Genomic DNA, 19,639 nt, shown 5'->3' with positions numbered 1-19,639 from the left:
AGAACATGTGAAAGACTGTTTCAAATAAAATAGTGCAGATCTTAGCTTTTGTTGAATGTCGTTGATATTATGTAATTTCATCACTTTTACAGTAAAATTTTGGTGCACCTTTGGCAATGGAAGTTTTCTGTTAACCTTCATTGAAATTGGTACAGGAGTTTTCCAGAGGAAGTCAAAATGTTAAAAAGGTATCACAACAGGCCACATCGAGACTTGCCTGATCTAAAAATGAATCTCAATAGTACATGTAGATTTCACATACAGAGATAATCTACATTATTTGTGTAATATAAGCTTACAGAAAAGTTTTACCCGAGTTTTGATTAATAACAGTCCAAGATCAGGGATTTGGATCTCTCTCTCTCTCTCTCTGACAAACTTTTCATTGATGCCTGTGAGGTCTGTGCTATATTTCAGTTAAAACAAGAGGCCCCTTCGGCCTGTACTGCTCACCTAGTTTCACTTGGCTGAAATTGCTTTATCCAAACAAAAAAAAAAGAACTTCTAAATACCCAAGCATACAAAACACACCATATCTTCCATAATTACCTATTGGGCCCCACCCCTCTGTACCTAGGGGGTCAGTCAAATCATTCATGCTTCAGACCAAGTTTAGACAAAATCCTGCTATCCTATAGGATAAGAATTTTCTAGAACTGGTTTTATTTCACAAAATGGGCTTGACCTATCTTGACCTAGGGAGCCATGAAACCCACAACTTATCCCCACCAATCCCCATGACCTAGGGGGCCATGGAACCCACGACTTATCCCCACCAATCCCCATGACCTAGGGAGCCAGGAAACCCACAATTTATCCCCACCAATCCCCATGACCTAGGGAGCCATGAAACCCACAACTTATCCCCACCAATCCCCATGACATAGGGGGCCATGGAACCCACAACTTATCCCCACCAATCCCCATGACCTAGGGGGCCATGGAACCCACAATGTATCCTCACCAATCCCCATGACCTACGGGGCCATGGAACCCACAACTTATCCCCACCAATCCCCATGACCTAGGGAGCCATGAAACCCACAATTTATCCCCACCAATCCCTATGACCTAGGGAGCCATGAAACCCACAACTTATCCCCACCAATCCCCATGACCTAGGGGGCCATGGAACCCACAACTTATCCCCACCAATCCCCATGACATAGGGGGCCATGAAACCCACAACTTATCCCCAATCCCCATGACCTAGGGGGCCATGGAACCCACAACTTATCCCCACCAATCCCTATGACCTAGGGGGTCATGGAACCCACAACTTATCCCCACCAATCCCCATGACCTAGGGAGCCATGAAACCCACAATTTATCCCCACCAATCCCTATGACCTAGGGAGCCATGAAACCCACAACTTATCCCCACCAATACCCATGACCTAGGGGGCCATGGAACCCACAACTTATCCCCACCAATCGCCATGACATAGGGGGCCATGAAACCCACAACTTATCCCCAATCCCCATGACCTAGGGGGCCATGGAACCCACAACATATCCCCACCAATCCCTATGACCTAGGGAGCCATGAAACCCACAACTTATCCCCACCAATCCCCATGACCTAGGGGGCCATGGAACCCACAATGTATCCCCACCAATCCCCATGACCTAGGGAGCCATGAAACCCACAACTTATCCCCACCAATCCCCATGACCTAGGGGGCCATGGAACCCACAACTTATCCCCACCAATCCCTATGACCTAGGGAGCCATGAAACCACAACTTATCCCCAATCCCCATGACCTAGGGGGCCATGGAACCCACAACTTATCCCCACGAATTCCCTTTCATCCTAGGAGACAATGGTAAGATTGTTTAAAGAATAAGTTCTATTTCCCATATTGGACCTCAACCTGGATAAAAATCAACCGTCTATACAAAATTGATTCCCTTTCATCAAAAGATGCTTAGGGCCAAGATTTATTGTTTATATAAAACTGATTTCCCCAAAAATGCTTAAGAAAAATTTAGAGGTAATCAAATCATTCAAACAGGAAGAGAATTTGCTCGGTTTGCTTTATCTGAGCACCACCATGCCCCTCCCCTTATAAACCACCATTTATACATCAATGATTCCCCCTCCCCCAGGAACGTTTCTGACCAAATGTTGACAAAATCATTACTTCTGCTACTGACCAAATTTGGTTAAAATCCTCTCAGTCATTCATGAGGATGGGCACCACATCACTAAGCCCTTTTCAGGCCAGGGCAGCTAATAAATAGGATGCATATAATAAATTACTTACATTGATGCTAGGCACATATTTAAGAAAGTGATATTAGGTTTTGAGAGATAACCACTCAAAATATATTGCTTATAACAGGTCTTCACCTACACATTCCTGGTAGAAATACAGTGTTTTAACATGTTTGGTGGACCAAGAGGTGTACCTCTTATGACATGCAGTGAAAGGTCAAATTTCTGTTGTTCAAGGTCATTCATTTGAACAAACTTTGATGCCTTTCATCCCAGCATGCAATTGGCCACATACTATTACCCTAAGCCTCTCAGTTATTGAGTAGTCATTTTAATGACGGACGTATGGACAGATAAACACAATTACACTGCATCAGTACACTTGCAGGACATCAACAAACAGGGTAATGGTGAGACACCAATACAGAGGTCTTTAGGGGTAATGGTGAGACATAAATATGGAGATTTTAGGGGTAATGGTGAGACATCAATACAGAGATTTTAGGGGTAATGGTGAGACATCAATACAGAGATTTTAGGGGTAATGGTGAGACATCAATATAGAGATATTTAGGGGAAATGGTGAGACATCAATACAGAGATTTTAGGGGTAAGGGTGAGACATCAATATAGAGATATTTAGGGGTAATGGTGAGACATCAATAGAGATCTTAAGGGGTAATGATAAAACACCAATAGAGATCTTAAGGGGTAATGGTGAGACATCAATATAGAGATATTTAGGGGTAATGGTGAGACATCAATAGAGATCTTAAGGGGTAATGATAAGACACCAATAGAGATCTTAAGGGGTAATGGTGAGACATCATTACAGAGATATTTAGGGGTAATGGTGAGACATCAATGCAAAGATCTTAAGGGGTAATGATAAGACACCAATAGAGATCTTAAGGGGTAATGATAAGACACCAATAGAGATCTTAAGGGGTAATGATAAGACACCAATAGAGATCTTAAAGAGTAATGATAAGACACCAATAGAGATCTTAAGGGGTAATGATAAGACACCAATAGAGATCTTAAGGGGTAATGATAAGACACCAATAGAGATCTTAAGGGGTAATGATAAGACACCAATAGAGATCTTAAGGGGTAATGATAAGACACCAATAGAGATCTTAAGGGGTAATGGTGAGACATCAATACAGAGATATTTATGGGTAATGGTGAGACATCAATGCAAAGATCTTAAGGGGTAATGATAAGACACCAATAGAGATCTTAAGGGGTAATGGTGAGACATCAATACAGAGATATTTAGGGGTAATGGCGAGACATCAATGCAAAGATCTTAAGGGGGTGGGTTATTAGATGATGAGAAATATTTGGGGAGTGTAACGGCAACTCACATCCACACAGACATATGGGGAGTGATAAAGCTTTCTGTCATTTGAGGAAAAATTGGCAGCTCCTCAACACAGACATCTTGAAGAAAGTAGGATTATGGTGCCTGACTTATCTGAAGTGTCTACTCACATGTGCACGATTCTTTGTAAGGTGACTAGGAGAGTGTGACTTGAGGGAGCCACTTGAAGAACTGTTGATACTGTTGATGCTACACATGCTGGATTTCCTTGAGCCTAGAGAGCTTGGAGAACTTGGTGGAGACTGTTGCTGCAAACAAAATATTGAGAAAGAATCATGCAGGGTGGAGTGTATTCCACGCAGAAATATCTAAATACGAGATAACTGCAACTTCACACTGAACCACCAGCTCAATAGTCAGAGATCACTACAACTTCACACTGAACCACCAGCTCAATAGTCAGAGATCACTACAACTTCACACTGAACCACCAGCTCAATAGTCAGAGATCACTACAACTTCAGACTTCAGAAATGGCCATTTTGTTTTTCTGATCAGTCCCAAAATCAATCGGGCACATCTAGGGACCAAGGGGACCTACATATGCAACTTGAAAAAGATCCCTCCCATCCTTCTCAAGAAATAGCGTTAACAAAATTTGTTTTCAGGTGGACAGACCAACAGATGTCGGACAGACGTAGGGCTAATAAAGCTATATTTTTCACTTATGCATATATATTCTGTCATACTTGTAAAATATGATATATTTATTACGAAATCATTTTCTACATTTTCACAAGTAAAAATAAATAAATGGTTTAGCTGACACAAGAGATGATTACTAATACTAATTATAAAACCACAGGACTGTCGGACTGTAAGATCCCCTCACTGCTCACTAGTCTAATTACCTGGAAATTCCAGGAGGAGGAGTCCTGTCCCTTGATGTCAATGATGCACTGCTCACTGGAGGTTGGAAGTTTCTCTGGCTCACTTGCCCCCAAACATAAGCTGTCCATGATTTCCTGTAGGTGTGTGATCTCTGTTAGCAGGCCTATCTCGTGTTCCTGTAATTAATACCACAAAAGATAAAACAAGGGTACACACAGTTATATCTGTGTCCTCTTTAACAAGATACATTTCAGAAAAACTACTTCCAGTAGGGGAGGCTGTTCATGAAGACTAGGCAAATACAAGGGCTAGGACATTCAACTGAAAGGCTTTTTTGCAATATGTAAATGGTAAAGGTAAAAAAAATTTGTATCCAGTGAAATAACTGATGCCTACTAAGTTTGATCTTCAGAAACTGTGTGAGGGGATGCCATACTGATACATTAAAGACAGACAACAACCCCATACCATGTTTTAACCAAATTACTGACAGGCATATAAAAATGAAAGTTATCTCAAAACTGAAATGATGTATTTTAACATGTTTAAAGCCCTGAAAATACTGGAAACATTGACAAAATTTGACCAGTATCATTCAATATCTCACTGATACACTGACCAAACTTCAAATCTGACGGTAAAAATTTAAGTTACTTGACAGAAATGAAGAAATCCTCTATTTTCAGTCCTTTAACTCTGGCACATCATATCATAAACGTTCACAGATTTTGATCAAACTTAGGCGAGACCCTATTAATGCAAAGCAATAAACAAATTTGGTTCAAAGCTAACAATAAAATTTAAGTTATTTAATGAGAAGAAAAAAATATGAAGATTTTGAAGATTTTAAAGTCATCCAGTTGATAATGGATTTTGACCAATGTCATCCAAGATCTTATTGATGCATTATACCAAATTTGGTTTAAATCTCATCAAAACATCATCAAGAATCATTTTATTATCTTTCGTCTGTTTTTACTCAAAATTGCATAAATATGGCAAGTTCTAAGGATGGTTGCATGTCATCCATTTTGTTTTTCTGATCAGTCCAAAAATCAAAACAGCACAGCCAACTGTGAAGTGTAACCTACATATGAAATTTGAGACAGATCCATTCAGTAGTATTGAAGAAAAAGTCACAACAAAACTTTCATACATCAAAATCCAAGACATAGTGCAATCTGAACAGCAAACAATCTGAGGAGAGCTAAAAATACATTTAAAATTTGTTGCTGCAGACCCTGTATCTACACAGCCAAGATGTATACATACAGATGTTCTACTGGCCCATTATTATAATCCTCCACCTCTTAGTTACTAAGAAAGCTTCAATTAAAAAATTGCATCTTGAAATATGTAAAAAGTAAAAAAAAAAAAAAAAAAAAAAAAAAACCGACCCCTGTGACAATATTGACCTTGAAAAATTGTCATGGTCATTCATTTAGAGTAGGCTTAGTAACTCTCCATCCAAGCATGCAACCGGTCCAATATCAACACCCTGGGTCTTAAGGTCATTGAGAAGAAGTCTTTTAAACATTTTGACATATTTGACACCTGTGACCTTGAAAGTGGGTCAAAGTCATTCATTTTGACTAATCTGGTAGCCCTTTATCCCAGCATGCTACAGGCCCAATATCAGCACCCTGGTGGCCCTTTATCCCAGCATGCTACAGGCCCAATATCAGCACCCTAGGTCTTTTGATTCATTTGAATAGAAAGTTTATGTATGTATCTTTTGGTTATTCAGAAGTTGTTTGAAGATTTCTTTAGACATTTGACCCTTGAGATATTAAGAAAAGGTCAATAACATTCATTTGAACAAACTAAGTAGTCAGCCACCCAGGGTACTAATGGTCTAATATTAGTAACCAGGGACCCTTGGTTATCAAAAATAAGATTTTTTAAACTTTAAAATTTAGTTTTTTAGCTAATATCCAATTTTGATGGATGGATGAGAGATGGACGACACAAGAGTGATGTGAACTATCTGATGAAATGAAAATGATTTGCCAGTTTCACTCTGAAACCTTAATGTTAACTTCTTAAAGAACTCCTATGTAAAGTATTGGTATCAGTGGACACCATTAAGAACCTATACCAAAGGCTTTAGATTTACCTACAGGAGGTTATAGCCAACATCAAAATTTATCAGTAGGGAACTCAAAACTTCTAAAAATAGACTTATACTGTACACTTAGGGAACTCAAAACTTCTAAAAATAGACTTATACTGTACTCTTAAGTGTAATTTGGAAATAATTACCACAAACGGCCGCAAACAACTGATGAAGAGGCAGAAGCGCCCTCGCTCCTCAATGAGAGCCGTCCGTACAGCATTTTTTTCTGTCTCCTCTAACAGCAAGTATTTGTCATTCACATCTTGCATGGCACTGTCAAGCTTCAGTTGCATTTCATTTTTCACTGAAAATAAAAGTGAAAATAAAAATAACAGACACAATTCCCTTCACTGTTAACACTGTAACATAGACACAATACCCTTCACTGTCCCCACTATAACATAGACACAATACCCTTCACTGTCCCCAACATAACATAGACACAATACCCTTCACTGTCCCCACTATAACATAGACACAATACCCTTCACTGTACACACTATAACATAGACACAATACCGTTCACTGTCAACACTATAACATAGACACAATACCCTTCACTGTACACACTATAACATAGACACAATATCCTTCACTGTACACACTATAACATAGACACAATACCCTTCACTGTCAACACTATAACATAGACACAATACCCTTCACTGTACACACTATAACATAGACACAATACCCTTCACTTTCAACACTATAACATAGACACAATATCGTTCACTGTCCCCACTATAACATAGCCACTCCACTACCCTTCACTGTCCCCACTATAACATAGACACAATACCCTTCACTGTCCCCACTATAACATAGACACAATACCCTTCACTGTACACACTATAATACAGACACAATACCCTTCACTGTACACACTATAACATAGACACAATACCCTTCACTGTACACACTATAACATACACACAATACCCTTCACTGTCAACACTATAACATAGACACAATACCCTTCACTGTCCCCACTATAACATAGACACAATACCCTTCACTGTCCCCACTATAACATAGACACAATACCCTTCACTGTACACACTATAACATAGACACAATACCGTTCACTGTCAACACTATAACATAGACACAATACCCTTCACTGTACACACTATAACATAGACACAATATCCTTCACTGTACACACTATAACATAGACACAATACCCTTCACTGTCAACACTATAACATAGACACAATACCCTTCACTGTACACACTATAACATAGACACAATACCCTTCACTTTCAACACTATAACATAGACACAATATCGTTCACTGTCCCCACTATAACATAGCCACTCCACTACCCTTCACTGTCCCCACTATAACATAGACACAATACCCTTCACTGTCCCCACTATAACATAGACACAATACCCTTCACTGTACACACTATAATACAGACACAATACCCTTCACTGTACACACTATAACATAGACACAATACCCTTCACTGTACACACTATAACATTGACACAATACCCTTCACTGTCAACACTATAACATAGACACAATACCCTTCACTGTCCCCACTATAACATAGACACAATACCCTTCACTGTCCCCACTATAACACAGACACAATACCCTTCACTGTCAACACTATAACATAGATACAATACCCTTCACTGTCCCCACTATAACATAGACACAATACCCTTCACTGTCCCCACTATAACATAGACACAATACCCTTCACTGTACACACTATAACATAGCCACTCCACTACCCTTCACTGTGGTACATATATTAAAGAAAAATTAATTCTGAACTTTATCTGCTCTATATTACATAATTAAGGAATTCTAAGCTATATCTGGTCTATATTACAGAATTAAGGAATTCTTAGCTATATCTGGTCTATATTACAGAATTAAGGAATTCTAAGCTATATCTGGTCTATATTACAGAATTAAGGGAATTCTAAGCTATATCTGGTCTATATTATAGAATTAAGGAATTCTAAGCTATATCTGGTCTATATTACAGAATTAAGGAATCTATATTTCTGGTCTATATTACAGAATTAAGGAATTCTAAGCTATATCTGGTCTATATTACAGAATTAAGGAATACTAAGCTATATCTGGTCTACATTACAAAATTAAGGGAATTCTAAGCTATATCTGGTCTATATTACAGAATTAAGGAATTCTAAGCTATATCTGGTCTATATCAGAATTAAGGAATTCTATTATTACAGAATTAAGGAATACTAAGCTATATCTGGTCTATATCACAGAATTAAGGAATTCTTAGCTATATCTGGTCTATGTCACAGAATTAAGGAATTCTAAGCTATATCTGGTCTATATTACAGAATTAAGGAATACTAAGCTATATCTGCTATATTACAGAATGGTCTATATCTGGTCTTACAGAATTAAGGAATTCTAAGCTATATCTGGTCTATATTACAGAATTAAGGGAATTCTAGCTATATCTGGTCTATATTACAGAATTAAGGAATACTAAGCTATATCTGGTCTATATTACAGAATTAAGGAATTCTAAGCTATATCTGGTCTATATTACAGAATTAAGGAATTCTAAGCTATATCTGGTCTATATTACAGAATTAAGGAATTCTAAGCTATATCTGGTCTATATTACAGAATTAAGGAATTCTTAGCTATATCTGGTCTATATTACAGAATTAAGGAATTCTAAGCTATATCTGGTCTATATTACAGAATTAAGGAATTCTAAGCTATATCTGGTCTATATTACAGAATTAAGGAATTCTAAGCTATATATGGTCTATGTCACAGAATTAAGGAATACTAAGCTATATCTGGTCTATATTACAGAATTAAGGAATTCTAAGCTATATCTGGTCTATATTACAGAATTAAGGAATTCTAAGCTATATCTGGTCTATATTACAGAATTAAGGAATACTAAGCTATATCTGGTCTGTATTACAGAATTAAGGAATACTAAGCTATATCTGGTCTATACTACAGAATTAAGGAATTCCTAGTTAGTTACCTGTACTCTTTTTCACTTTTTTCTGTAATCGCATTGTGTCTGAGGCAGCCTTCTTTATTTCTTGTCTGGCACGTTTGTATTCTGGAGTCAAAAACAAATTCATTAATGACATATAATGTAAGTAAAGATTCAGGAAAACAAGAGGTCCATTAGGCCTGTATAACTTGATATTGAAGCACATTTCTGTCAACTTTCAGAAATCAGAACATTGGGAGAAATGAGTGTGACCAACTTTGTCAACACTACACAATAATTATGTGACTTGTTAAATATGTATTACACTAAAAACTTTGTATCTAATTCCATCAAAATAGATCCCAAGTATGGTTTCTTCTTCATGATATCCAACATGATGAAGAAAATGTGATCGAAAAAATTAGATGAAAGTGGTTCACAGGTTTGAGAAGTTAAAAATGTCAATTGTTTACCAACAGACATAATGTATCCACACTTCCTGATGCTTCCTTCTAGGGGACCTAAATGTGAACCAGAAAAAGGATGAACTTTTGGGTAAAGCAAAAACATCTCTACTAGGAGAGTTCTCTGTACTACCCCAAAGCTAGTTCCTATCAATGCTGGTCACCTTTTAATCCTACCTACCCTTCGCATGTTCTTTATCTAGTTGTGCAACTGTTTTCTTCCAGTCTTCACCTTTTTCCTGCAGAGGGTTCACCAAGTTGTCGATAATTGACCTGCAGAGTATTAAAATTCTTACTTAGATATCTAGCAATAAAACAAACACACACTTTTATAATTAAAGATTCTCAAAATTACAGAAAAAACTACAAAAATTCAAGACAGTACTCACAGTCAGTTAAACAACAAGGATTCTAGTCAGTACTCACAATCAGTTAAACAACAACAAGGATTCTAGTCAGTACTCACAATCAGTTAAACAACAACAAGGATTCTTGTCAGTACTCACAATCAGTTAAACAACAAGGATTCTAGTCAGTACTCACAATCAGTTAAACAACAAGGATTCTAGTCAGTACTCACAATCAGTTAAACAACAACAAGGATTCTAGTCAGTACTCACAATCAGTTAAACAACAACAAGGATTCTAGTCAGTACTCACAATCAGTTAAACAACAACAAGGATTCTAGCCAGTACTCACAATCAGTTAAACAACAAGGATTTTAGTCAGTACTCACAATCAGTTAAACAACAAGGATTTTAGTCAGTACTCACAATCAGTTAAACAACAAGGATTCTAGTCAGTACTCACAATCAGTTAAACAACAACAAGGATTCTAGTCAGTACTCACAATCAGTTAAACAACAACAAGGATTCTAGTCAGTACTCACAATCAGTTAAACAACAAGGATTCTAGTCAGTACTCACAATCAGTTAAACAACAAGGATTCTAGTCAGTACTCACAATCAGTTAAACAACAACAAGGATTCTAGTCAGTACTCACAATCAGTTAAACAACAAGGATTCTAGTCAGTACTCACAATCAGTTAAACAACAAGGATTCTAGTCAGTACTCACAATCAGTTAAACAACAAGGATTCTAGTCAGTACTCACAATCAGTTAAACAACAAGGATTCTAGTCAGTACTCACAATCAGTTAAACAACAACAAGGATTCTAGTCAGTGCTCACAATCAGTTAAACAACAACAAGGATTCAATCAGTTAAACAACAACAAGGATTCTAGTCAGTACTCACAATCAGTTAAACAACAACAAGGATTCTAGTCAGTACTCACAATCAGTTAAACAACAAGGATTCTAGTCAGTACTCACAATCAGTTAAACAACAACAAGGATTCTAGTCAGTACTCACAATCAGTTAAACAACAACAAGGATTCTAGTCAGTACTCACAATCAGTTAAACGACAAGGATTCTAGTCAGTACTCACAATCAGTTAAACAACAAGGATTCTAGTCAGTGCTCACAATCAGTTAAACAACAACAAGGATTCAAGTCAGAACACACAATCAGTTAAACAACAAGGATTCTAGTCAGTACTCACAATCAGTTAAACAACAAGGATTCTAGGTACTCACAATCAGTTAAACAACAACAAGGGTTCTAGTACTCACAATCAGTTAAACAACAACAAGGATTCTTGTCAGTACTCACAATCAGTTAAACAACAACAAGGATTCTAGTCAGTACTCACAATCAGTTAAACAACAACAAGGATTCTAGTCAGTACTCACAATCAGTTAAACAACAACAAGGATTCTAGTCAGTACTCACAATCAGTTAAACAACAACAAGGATTCTAGTCAGTACTCACAATCAGTTAAACAACAACAAGGATTCTAGTCAGTACTCACAATCAGTTAAACAACAAAAATTCTAGTCAGTACTCACAATCAGATAAACAACAAGGATTCTAGTCAGGATTCTAGCCAGTACTCACAATCAGTTAAACAACAACAAGGATTCTAGTCAGTACTCACAATCAGTTAAACAACAACAAGGATTCTAGTCAGTACTCACAATCAGTTAAACAACAACAAGGATTCTAGTCAGTACTCACAATCAGTTAAACAACAACAAGGATTCTAGTCAGTACTCACAATCAGTTAAACAACAACAAGGATTCTAGTCAGTACTCACAATCAGTTAAACAACAAGGATTCTAGTCAGTACTTAAACAACAACAAGGATTCTAGTCAGTAAACAATCAGTTAAACAACAAGGATTCTAGTCAGTACTCACAATCAGTTAAACAACAACAAGGATTCTAGTCAGTACTCACAATCAGTTAAACAACAAGGATTCTAGTCAGTACTCACAATCAGTTAAACAACAACAAGGATTCTAGTCAGTACTCACAATCAGTTAAACAACAAGGATTCTAGTCAGTACTCACAATCAGTTAAACAACAACAAGGATTCTAGTCAGTACTCACAATCAGTTAAACAACAACAAGGATTCTAGTCAGTATTCACAATCAGTTAAACAACAAGGATTCAACAAGGATTCTAGTCAGTACTCACAATCAGTTAAACAACAAGGATTCTAGTCAGTACTCACAATCAGTTAAACAACAAGGATTCTAGTCAGTACTCACAATCAGTTAAACAACAAGGATTCTAGTCAGTACTCACAATCAGTTAAACAACAAGGATTCTAGTCAGTGCTCACAATCAGTTAAACAACAACAAGGATTCTAGTCAGTACTCACAATCAGTTAAACAACAAGGATTCTAGTCAGTACTCACAATCAGTTAAACAACAACAAGGATTCTAGTCAGTACTCACAATCAGTTAAACAACAAGGATTCTAGTCAGTACTCACAATCAGTTAAACAACAACAAGGATTCTAGTCAGTACTCACAATCAGTTAAACAACAACAAGGATTCTAGTCAGTACTCACAATCAGTTAAACAACAACAAGGATTCTAGTCAGTACTCACAATCAGTTAAACAACAACAAGGATTCTAGTCAGTACTCACAATCAGTTAAACAACAACAAGGATTCTAGTCAGTACTCACAATCAGTTAAACAACAACAAGGATTCTAGCCAGTACTCACAATCAGTTAAACAACAACAAGGATTCTAGTCAGTACTCACAATCAGTTAAACAACAACAAGGATTCTAGTCAGTACTCACAATCAGTTAAACAACATCAAGGATTCTAGTCAGTACTCACAATCAGTTAAACAACAACAAGGATTCTAGTCAGTACTCACAATCAGTTAAACAACAACAAGGATTCTAGTCAGTACTCACAATCAGTTAAACAACAACAAGGATTCTAGTCAGTACTCACAATCAGTTAAACAACAACAAGGATTCTAGTCAGTACTCACAATCAGTTAAACAACAAGGATTCTAGTCAGTACTCACAATCAGTTAAACAACAACAAGGATTCTAGTCAGTACTCACAATCAGTTAAACAACAACAAGGATTCTAGTCAGTACTCACAATCAGTTAAACAACAACAAGGATTCTAGTCAGTATTCACAATCAGTTAAACAACAAGGATTCTAGTCAGTACTCACAATCAGTTAAACAACAAGGATTCTAGCCAGTACTCACAATCAGTTAAACAACAACAAGGATTCTAGTCAGTACTCACAATCAGTTAAACAACAACAAGGATTCTAGTCAGTACTCACAATCAGTTAAACAACATCAAGGATTCTAGTCAGTACTCACAATCAGTTAAACAACATCAAGGATTCTAGTCAGTACTCACAATCAGTTAAACAACAACAAGGATTCTAGTCAGTACTCACAATCAGTTAAACAACAACAAGGATTCTAGTCAGTACTCACAATCAGTTAAACAACAACAAGGATTCTAGTCAGTACTCACAATCAGTTAAACAACAACAAGGATTCTAGTCAGTACTCACAATCAGTTAAACAACAACAAGGATTCTAGTCAGTACTCACAATCAGTTAAACAACAACAAGGATTCTAGTCAGTACTCACAATCAGTTAAACAACAACAAGGATTCTAGTCAGTACTCACAATCAGTTAAACAACAACAAGGATTCTAGTCAGTACTCACAATCAGTTAAACAACAACAAGGATTCTAGTCAGTACTCACAATCAGTTAAACAACAACAAGGATTCTAGTCAGTACTCACAATCAGTTAAACAACAACAAGGATTCTAGTCAGTACTCACAATCAGTTAAACAACAAGGATTCTAGTCAGTACTCACAATCAGTTAAACAACAACAAGGATTCTAGTCAGTACTCACAATCAGTTAAACAACAACAAGGATTCTAGTCAGTACTCACAATCAGTTAAACAACAACAAGGATTCTAGTCAGTACTCACAATCAGTTAAACAACAACAAGGATTCTAGTCAGTACTCACAATCAGTTAAACAACAACAAGGATTCTAGTCAGTACTCACAATCAGTTAAACAACAACAAGGATTCTAGTCAGTACTCACAATCAGTTAAACGACAAGGATTCTAGTCAGTACTCACAATCAGTTAAACAACAAGGATTCTAGTCAGTACTCACAATCAGTTAAACAACAACAAGGATTCTAGTCAGTACTCACAATCAGTTAAACAACAACAAGGATTCTTGTCAGTACTCACAATCAGTTAAACAACAACAAGGATTCTAGTCAGTACTCACAATCAGTTAAACAACAAAAATTCTAGTCAGTACTCACAATCAGTTAAACAACAACAAGGATTCTAGTCAGTACTCACAATCAGTTAAACAACAACAAGGATTCTAGTCAGTACTCACAATCAGTTAAACAACAAGGATTCTAGTCAGTACTCACAATCAGTTAAACAACAAAAATTCTAGTCAGTACTCACAATCAGTTAAACAACAAGGATTCTTGTCAGTACTCACAATCAGTTAAACAACAAAAATTCTAGTCAGTACTCACAATCAGTTAAACAACAACAAAACCACCAGATACTAGAGAGTAGTTACAATCAGGTCAACACCAACACAAGAATTCCACAGAAGTAAATGTGTCGCCTGCCCAGCGAGGTTTCTGGAGTTTCATGGAACAATAGCCATAGATATTCATTGTTTTTATCCCATTTATGTAATCTGTTCATTTGTTTGGGATGTGAGGAGTAAACTTGCGGAGTAAATGTGTAGCATTGGAGGGACCTGATTTTCCATATTAACACAACATAATGTTTTTATTTAAATTCTGATTTTTAAAGATAGTAACAGATATTAACACATTTATTTGAAATGATTTCAAAATACAGTGTATATATACCAATATTTGTTATGTGTAGATGTAAAAGCAGGAAAATAAATGTCATTTGCAGTATATCATTTGATTGTCCAACGAAAACCTTTGACCTTTTGATGTGAAAAGCAATTCCAAGAAAGTATCTTTAGCAAGATTATTGTACGAAAATAAATTTTCTATTTGCAGTTAGTGACCTTGACCTTTGACCTTCAAATCTGAAAAGCAATCCCAAGCAAGCCCGTTTGGTGAGGAAGCACTGTATGAAGTTTGAGTGAAATTGTCCAAAAGAAACCTCAATTATCACATGAAAACCAATCTCCTTTATATGGTAACACTGTCCTCAACCTTTGACCTAAAAACCTCAAAAGCAATCACAAAAGCACTTTTGGTTAGGAAGCACTGTATGAAGTTTGATGTTGATTGGCCAAAGATTGGGAACTAAGTTACCATGAAAAAAATAAATTCCTATTTATAGTAACAGTGACCTTGACCTTTGGCATCTGAACCAAAAAAGCAATCTCCCAAGCAAGCATTTATGATAAGTAAGTTTGAGATTGATCGGACAAAGGGAACTGAATTTAATTGCAAAAAACAAATTTTCTATTTATATAACAGTGACCTTGACCTTTGACAATCAGTGCTGAAAGCAATCATCACAAAAACACTTTTGGTGAGGAAGCACTGTATGAAGTTTGAGATTGCCATAATACCTATATGTTGCCTTTGGCAGGCCACACAAAAACCCACAGATACTCGAAGGTGATCACATTCAGATCAACACCAACAAAACTAAATGCCAAGAACAGTTAAAGAAATAAGAAGTAATGCCAAAAGACATGTCACCAAACATTGGATATGAATATTCCTTGACACTCACATAGTCAGACTCCTAAGCTTTGTCTCTATCGTTCTGTGGCGCATACAAAGTCTTGTCAAAGCTGAGCCAATATCCTTGGTAGCTCCTGAAAAGACACAAAGAGAAAAATATAACAATCCTATACAATGGCTAGCAACCTTTACTTACAGCTATGATAACAAGTATACCTTGAAATCAGAAATAGGCCTTAACATCAACTTAATACAAAGACATATGACTAAAACAGCTCCTGTATTGTAACAGTTGAGGTAACAAAAACAGAAACATAGCTTAATTCAGTTCCTAAACATTTTCGAAAAAATTTCAGCTCAACATACAGCACTTATGGAACTAAAGATGAGGTTCGAAATGTCTTTTTTAAGATGGTAGCCATCTTGGATTCCTAATGAGTTTCAACTGAATAACATCAGTAAAAGTATTACCGGAGAAGTTATATATCAGAAAAGTTAAAATGAATGTGCAGAATGAGGGATGAAACATGACGGTCATTTCGACCAAAGAGCCCTTGAGCCGCCTTGACAGTCACATGAGATAAACAATATTGAATATAAAGGTTAAAGCATAGATTTCAAGTGTCATGAAACAGAAATTGTGACATTGATGATAGTAAGCCAGTGTCAATACCTACATACCATCAAAACTGTCATCTTAATGTAAGAATTTTTACCAAGTTATTTCCAATGGAAAATAAGCATTATGCTCAAAACTGCAATTTTTCTATAAAATCTTTAGTAAACTTCACCTGTTCAGGATGAAATATGAGACCCTGTGGCCTTGGAATTCACAATTTTGGTAAAACACCTAATGGTACTTCCATCCATTAAAATCATTTGATTCTACCATATTTTATTAAGGACTGCTAGATCACCATACACAATTCACTTGATGGTAAAAGTATTATCTCAATAGTCTTCGATAGCAGGATGGTAATAAGATTATGGTTGCCATGGTAACATCTTGACTGTGAAATGGTTCCTTATTTAGTTAAATCTCTGTCAAGGGATACTAAAGGCACCCAGCATTGTTTGATCTGTATTTGTTTATTAAAAGCTGCACTACATTCTCTATATTATATAAAATTTGTTTGATCTGTATTTGTTTATTAAAAACTGTTCTATATTCTCTATATTATATAAAACTGATAAGTAATAGCACTGGATATCTTTTAGTCTCAAATCAAAGATGGTTGCCTCTCAGCCATTTTGTTGTTCTGATCAGTCCAAAACTCAAAATCCAGGGACCAAGGGGAAATTTTAAATGAAATCTAAAAAAAAACCATATTTCAAGAAATAGCACTAACAATATGTCTTATTTAGAGATACCGCCAGTCAGCCATTATGTTTTTTCCTGATCAATCCCAAAATCAAAAGTACAGATGCTTGGCTAAAATATCAAAATGTATATCATGCCTTCTGATTACTTTCTAACATGTACTGTTTAACACATAGTTGTTTTTTAATGTAACTATAATTGATTGATGATTTATAAGGATTGGGCATCATCTAATATATATACAGCAACAACATGCCTTTATAACTTACAGGAAAAACCAGATTTAGGAAGTTAAAAAAAGTTGAAATTTATTGAGTTACCTCTTGATCCTGTTGCCATGTCAGCGACCTTCTGGAAGGCATCCAGAAATGCACCAATAGCTCCTAGTGTGGCTCTGTAAACAGAACAAGATATCTGTAACAGTCAGAACAAGATATCTGTAACAGTCAGAACAAGATATCTGTAACAGTCAGAACAAGATATCTGTAACAGTCAGAACAGAACAAGATATCTGTAACAGTCAGAACAGAACAAGATATCTGTAACAGTCAGAACAAGATATCTGTAACAGTCAGAACAGAACAAGATATCTGTAACAGTCAGAACAAGATATCTGTAACAGTCAGAACAGAACAAGATATCTGTAACAGTCAGAACAAGATATCTGTAACAGTCAGAACAAGATATCTGTAACAGTCAGAACAAGATATCTGTAACAGTCAGAACAAGATATCTGTAACAGTCAGAACAGAACAAGATATCTGTAACAGTCAGAACAGAACAAGATATCTGTAACAGTCAGAACAAGATATCTGTAACAATCAGAACAGAACAAGATATCTGTAACAGTCAGAACAGAACAAGATATCTGTAACAGTCAGAACAAGATATCTGTAACAGTCAGAACAAGATATCTGTAACAGTCAGAACAAGATATCTGTAACAGTCATAACAAGATATCTGTAACAGTCAGATCAGAACAAGATATCTGTAACAGTCAGAACAAGATATCTGTAACAGTCAGAACAAGATATCTGTAACAGTCAACAGATATCTGTAACAGTCAGAACAAGATATCTGTAACAGTCAGAACAAGATATCTGTAACAGTCAGAACAAGATATCTGTTACAGTCAGAACAGAACAAGTCAGAACAAGATATCTGTAACAGTCAGAACATAACAAGATATCTGTAAAAGTCAGACCAGAACAAGATATCTGTAACAGTCAGAACAGAACAAGATATCAGTAACAGTCAGAACAAGATATCTGTAACAGTCAGAACAAGATATCTGTAACAGTCAGAACAAGATATCTGTAACAGTCAGAACAAGATATCAGTAACAGTCAGAACAGAACAAGATATCAGTAACAGTCAGAACAAGATATCTGTAACAGTCAGAACGAGATATCTGTAACAGTCAGAACAAGATATCAGTAACAGTCAGAACAAGATATCTGTAACAGTCAGAACAGAACAAGATATCCGTAACAGTCAGAACAAGATATCTGTAACAGTCAGAACAAGATATCTGTAACAGATATCTGTAACAGTCAGAACAGAACAAGATATCTGTAACAGTCAGAACAGAACAAGATATCTGTAACAGTCAGAACAAGATATCTGTAACAGTCAGAACAAGATATCTGTAACAGTCAGAACAAGATATCAGTAACAGTCAGAACAAGATATCTGTAACAGTCAGAACGAGTAACAGTCAGAACAAGATATCAGTAACAGTCAGAACAAGATATCTGTAACAGTCAGAACAGAACAAGATATCCGTAACAGTCAGAACAAGATATCTGTAACAGTCAGAACAGGATATCTGTAACAGTCAGAACAAGATATCTGTAACAGTCAGAACAGAACAAGATATCTGTAACAGTCAGAACAAGATATCTGTAACAGTCAGAACAGAACAAGATATCTGTAACAGTCAGCAGAACAAGTAACAGTCATATCTGTAACAGTCAGAACAAGATATCTGTAACAGTCAGAACAAGATATCTGTAACAGTCAGAACAGAACAAGATATCTGTAACAGTCAGAACAGTCAGAACAAGATATCTGTAACAGTCATATCTGTAACAGTCAGAACAAGATATCTGTAACAATCAGAACAGAACAAGATATCTGTAACAGTCAGAACAAGATATCTGTAACAGTCAGAACAAGATATCTGTAACAGTCAGAACAAGATATCTGTAACAGTCAGAACAAGATATCTGTTACAGTCATA

General features: G+C 36.3%; 1 protein-coding gene across 4 annotated transcripts in view; it reads right to left on the bottom strand.

Moving 5' to 3' along the window:
• Nucleotides 1–19,639, bottom strand: part of LOC132551495 (protein MTSS 2-like) — a 62,317-nt gene that overhangs the window by 31,535 nt on the left and 11,143 nt on the right. For all 4 annotated transcript variants that reach the window (XM_060215639.1, XM_060215641.1, XM_060215642.1 and 1 more), the window contains exons 3-9: nucleotides 17,718–17,791; nucleotides 16,126–16,210; nucleotides 10,170–10,261; nucleotides 9,570–9,650; nucleotides 6,701–6,858; nucleotides 4,459–4,614; nucleotides 3,718–3,855 (exon numbers count right to left, since the gene is read on the bottom strand). In XM_060215639.1, coding sequence (XP_060071622.1) covers nucleotides 3,718–3,855; nucleotides 4,459–4,614; nucleotides 6,701–6,858; nucleotides 9,570–9,650; nucleotides 10,170–10,261; nucleotides 16,126–16,210; nucleotides 17,718–17,791 — 784 coding nt within the window. The remainder of the gene's footprint in view (nucleotides 1–3,717; nucleotides 3,856–4,458; nucleotides 4,615–6,700; nucleotides 6,859–9,569; nucleotides 9,651–10,169; nucleotides 10,262–16,125; nucleotides 16,211–17,717; nucleotides 17,792–19,639) is intronic.

The sequence above is a fragment of the Ylistrum balloti genome, unplaced genomic scaffold (genome assembly GCF_031769215.1).
Source record: "Ylistrum balloti isolate Yb309-2 unplaced genomic scaffold, AGI_CSIRO_Ybal_v1 Utg370202, whole genome shotgun sequence".
NCBI classification, from domain to species: Eukaryota; Metazoa; Mollusca; class Bivalvia; order Pectinida; family Pectinidae; genus Ylistrum; species Ylistrum balloti.
The sequence above is the reverse complement of the archived record's forward strand: the minus strand, read 5'-3'. Positions and strand labels throughout refer to the sequence as shown.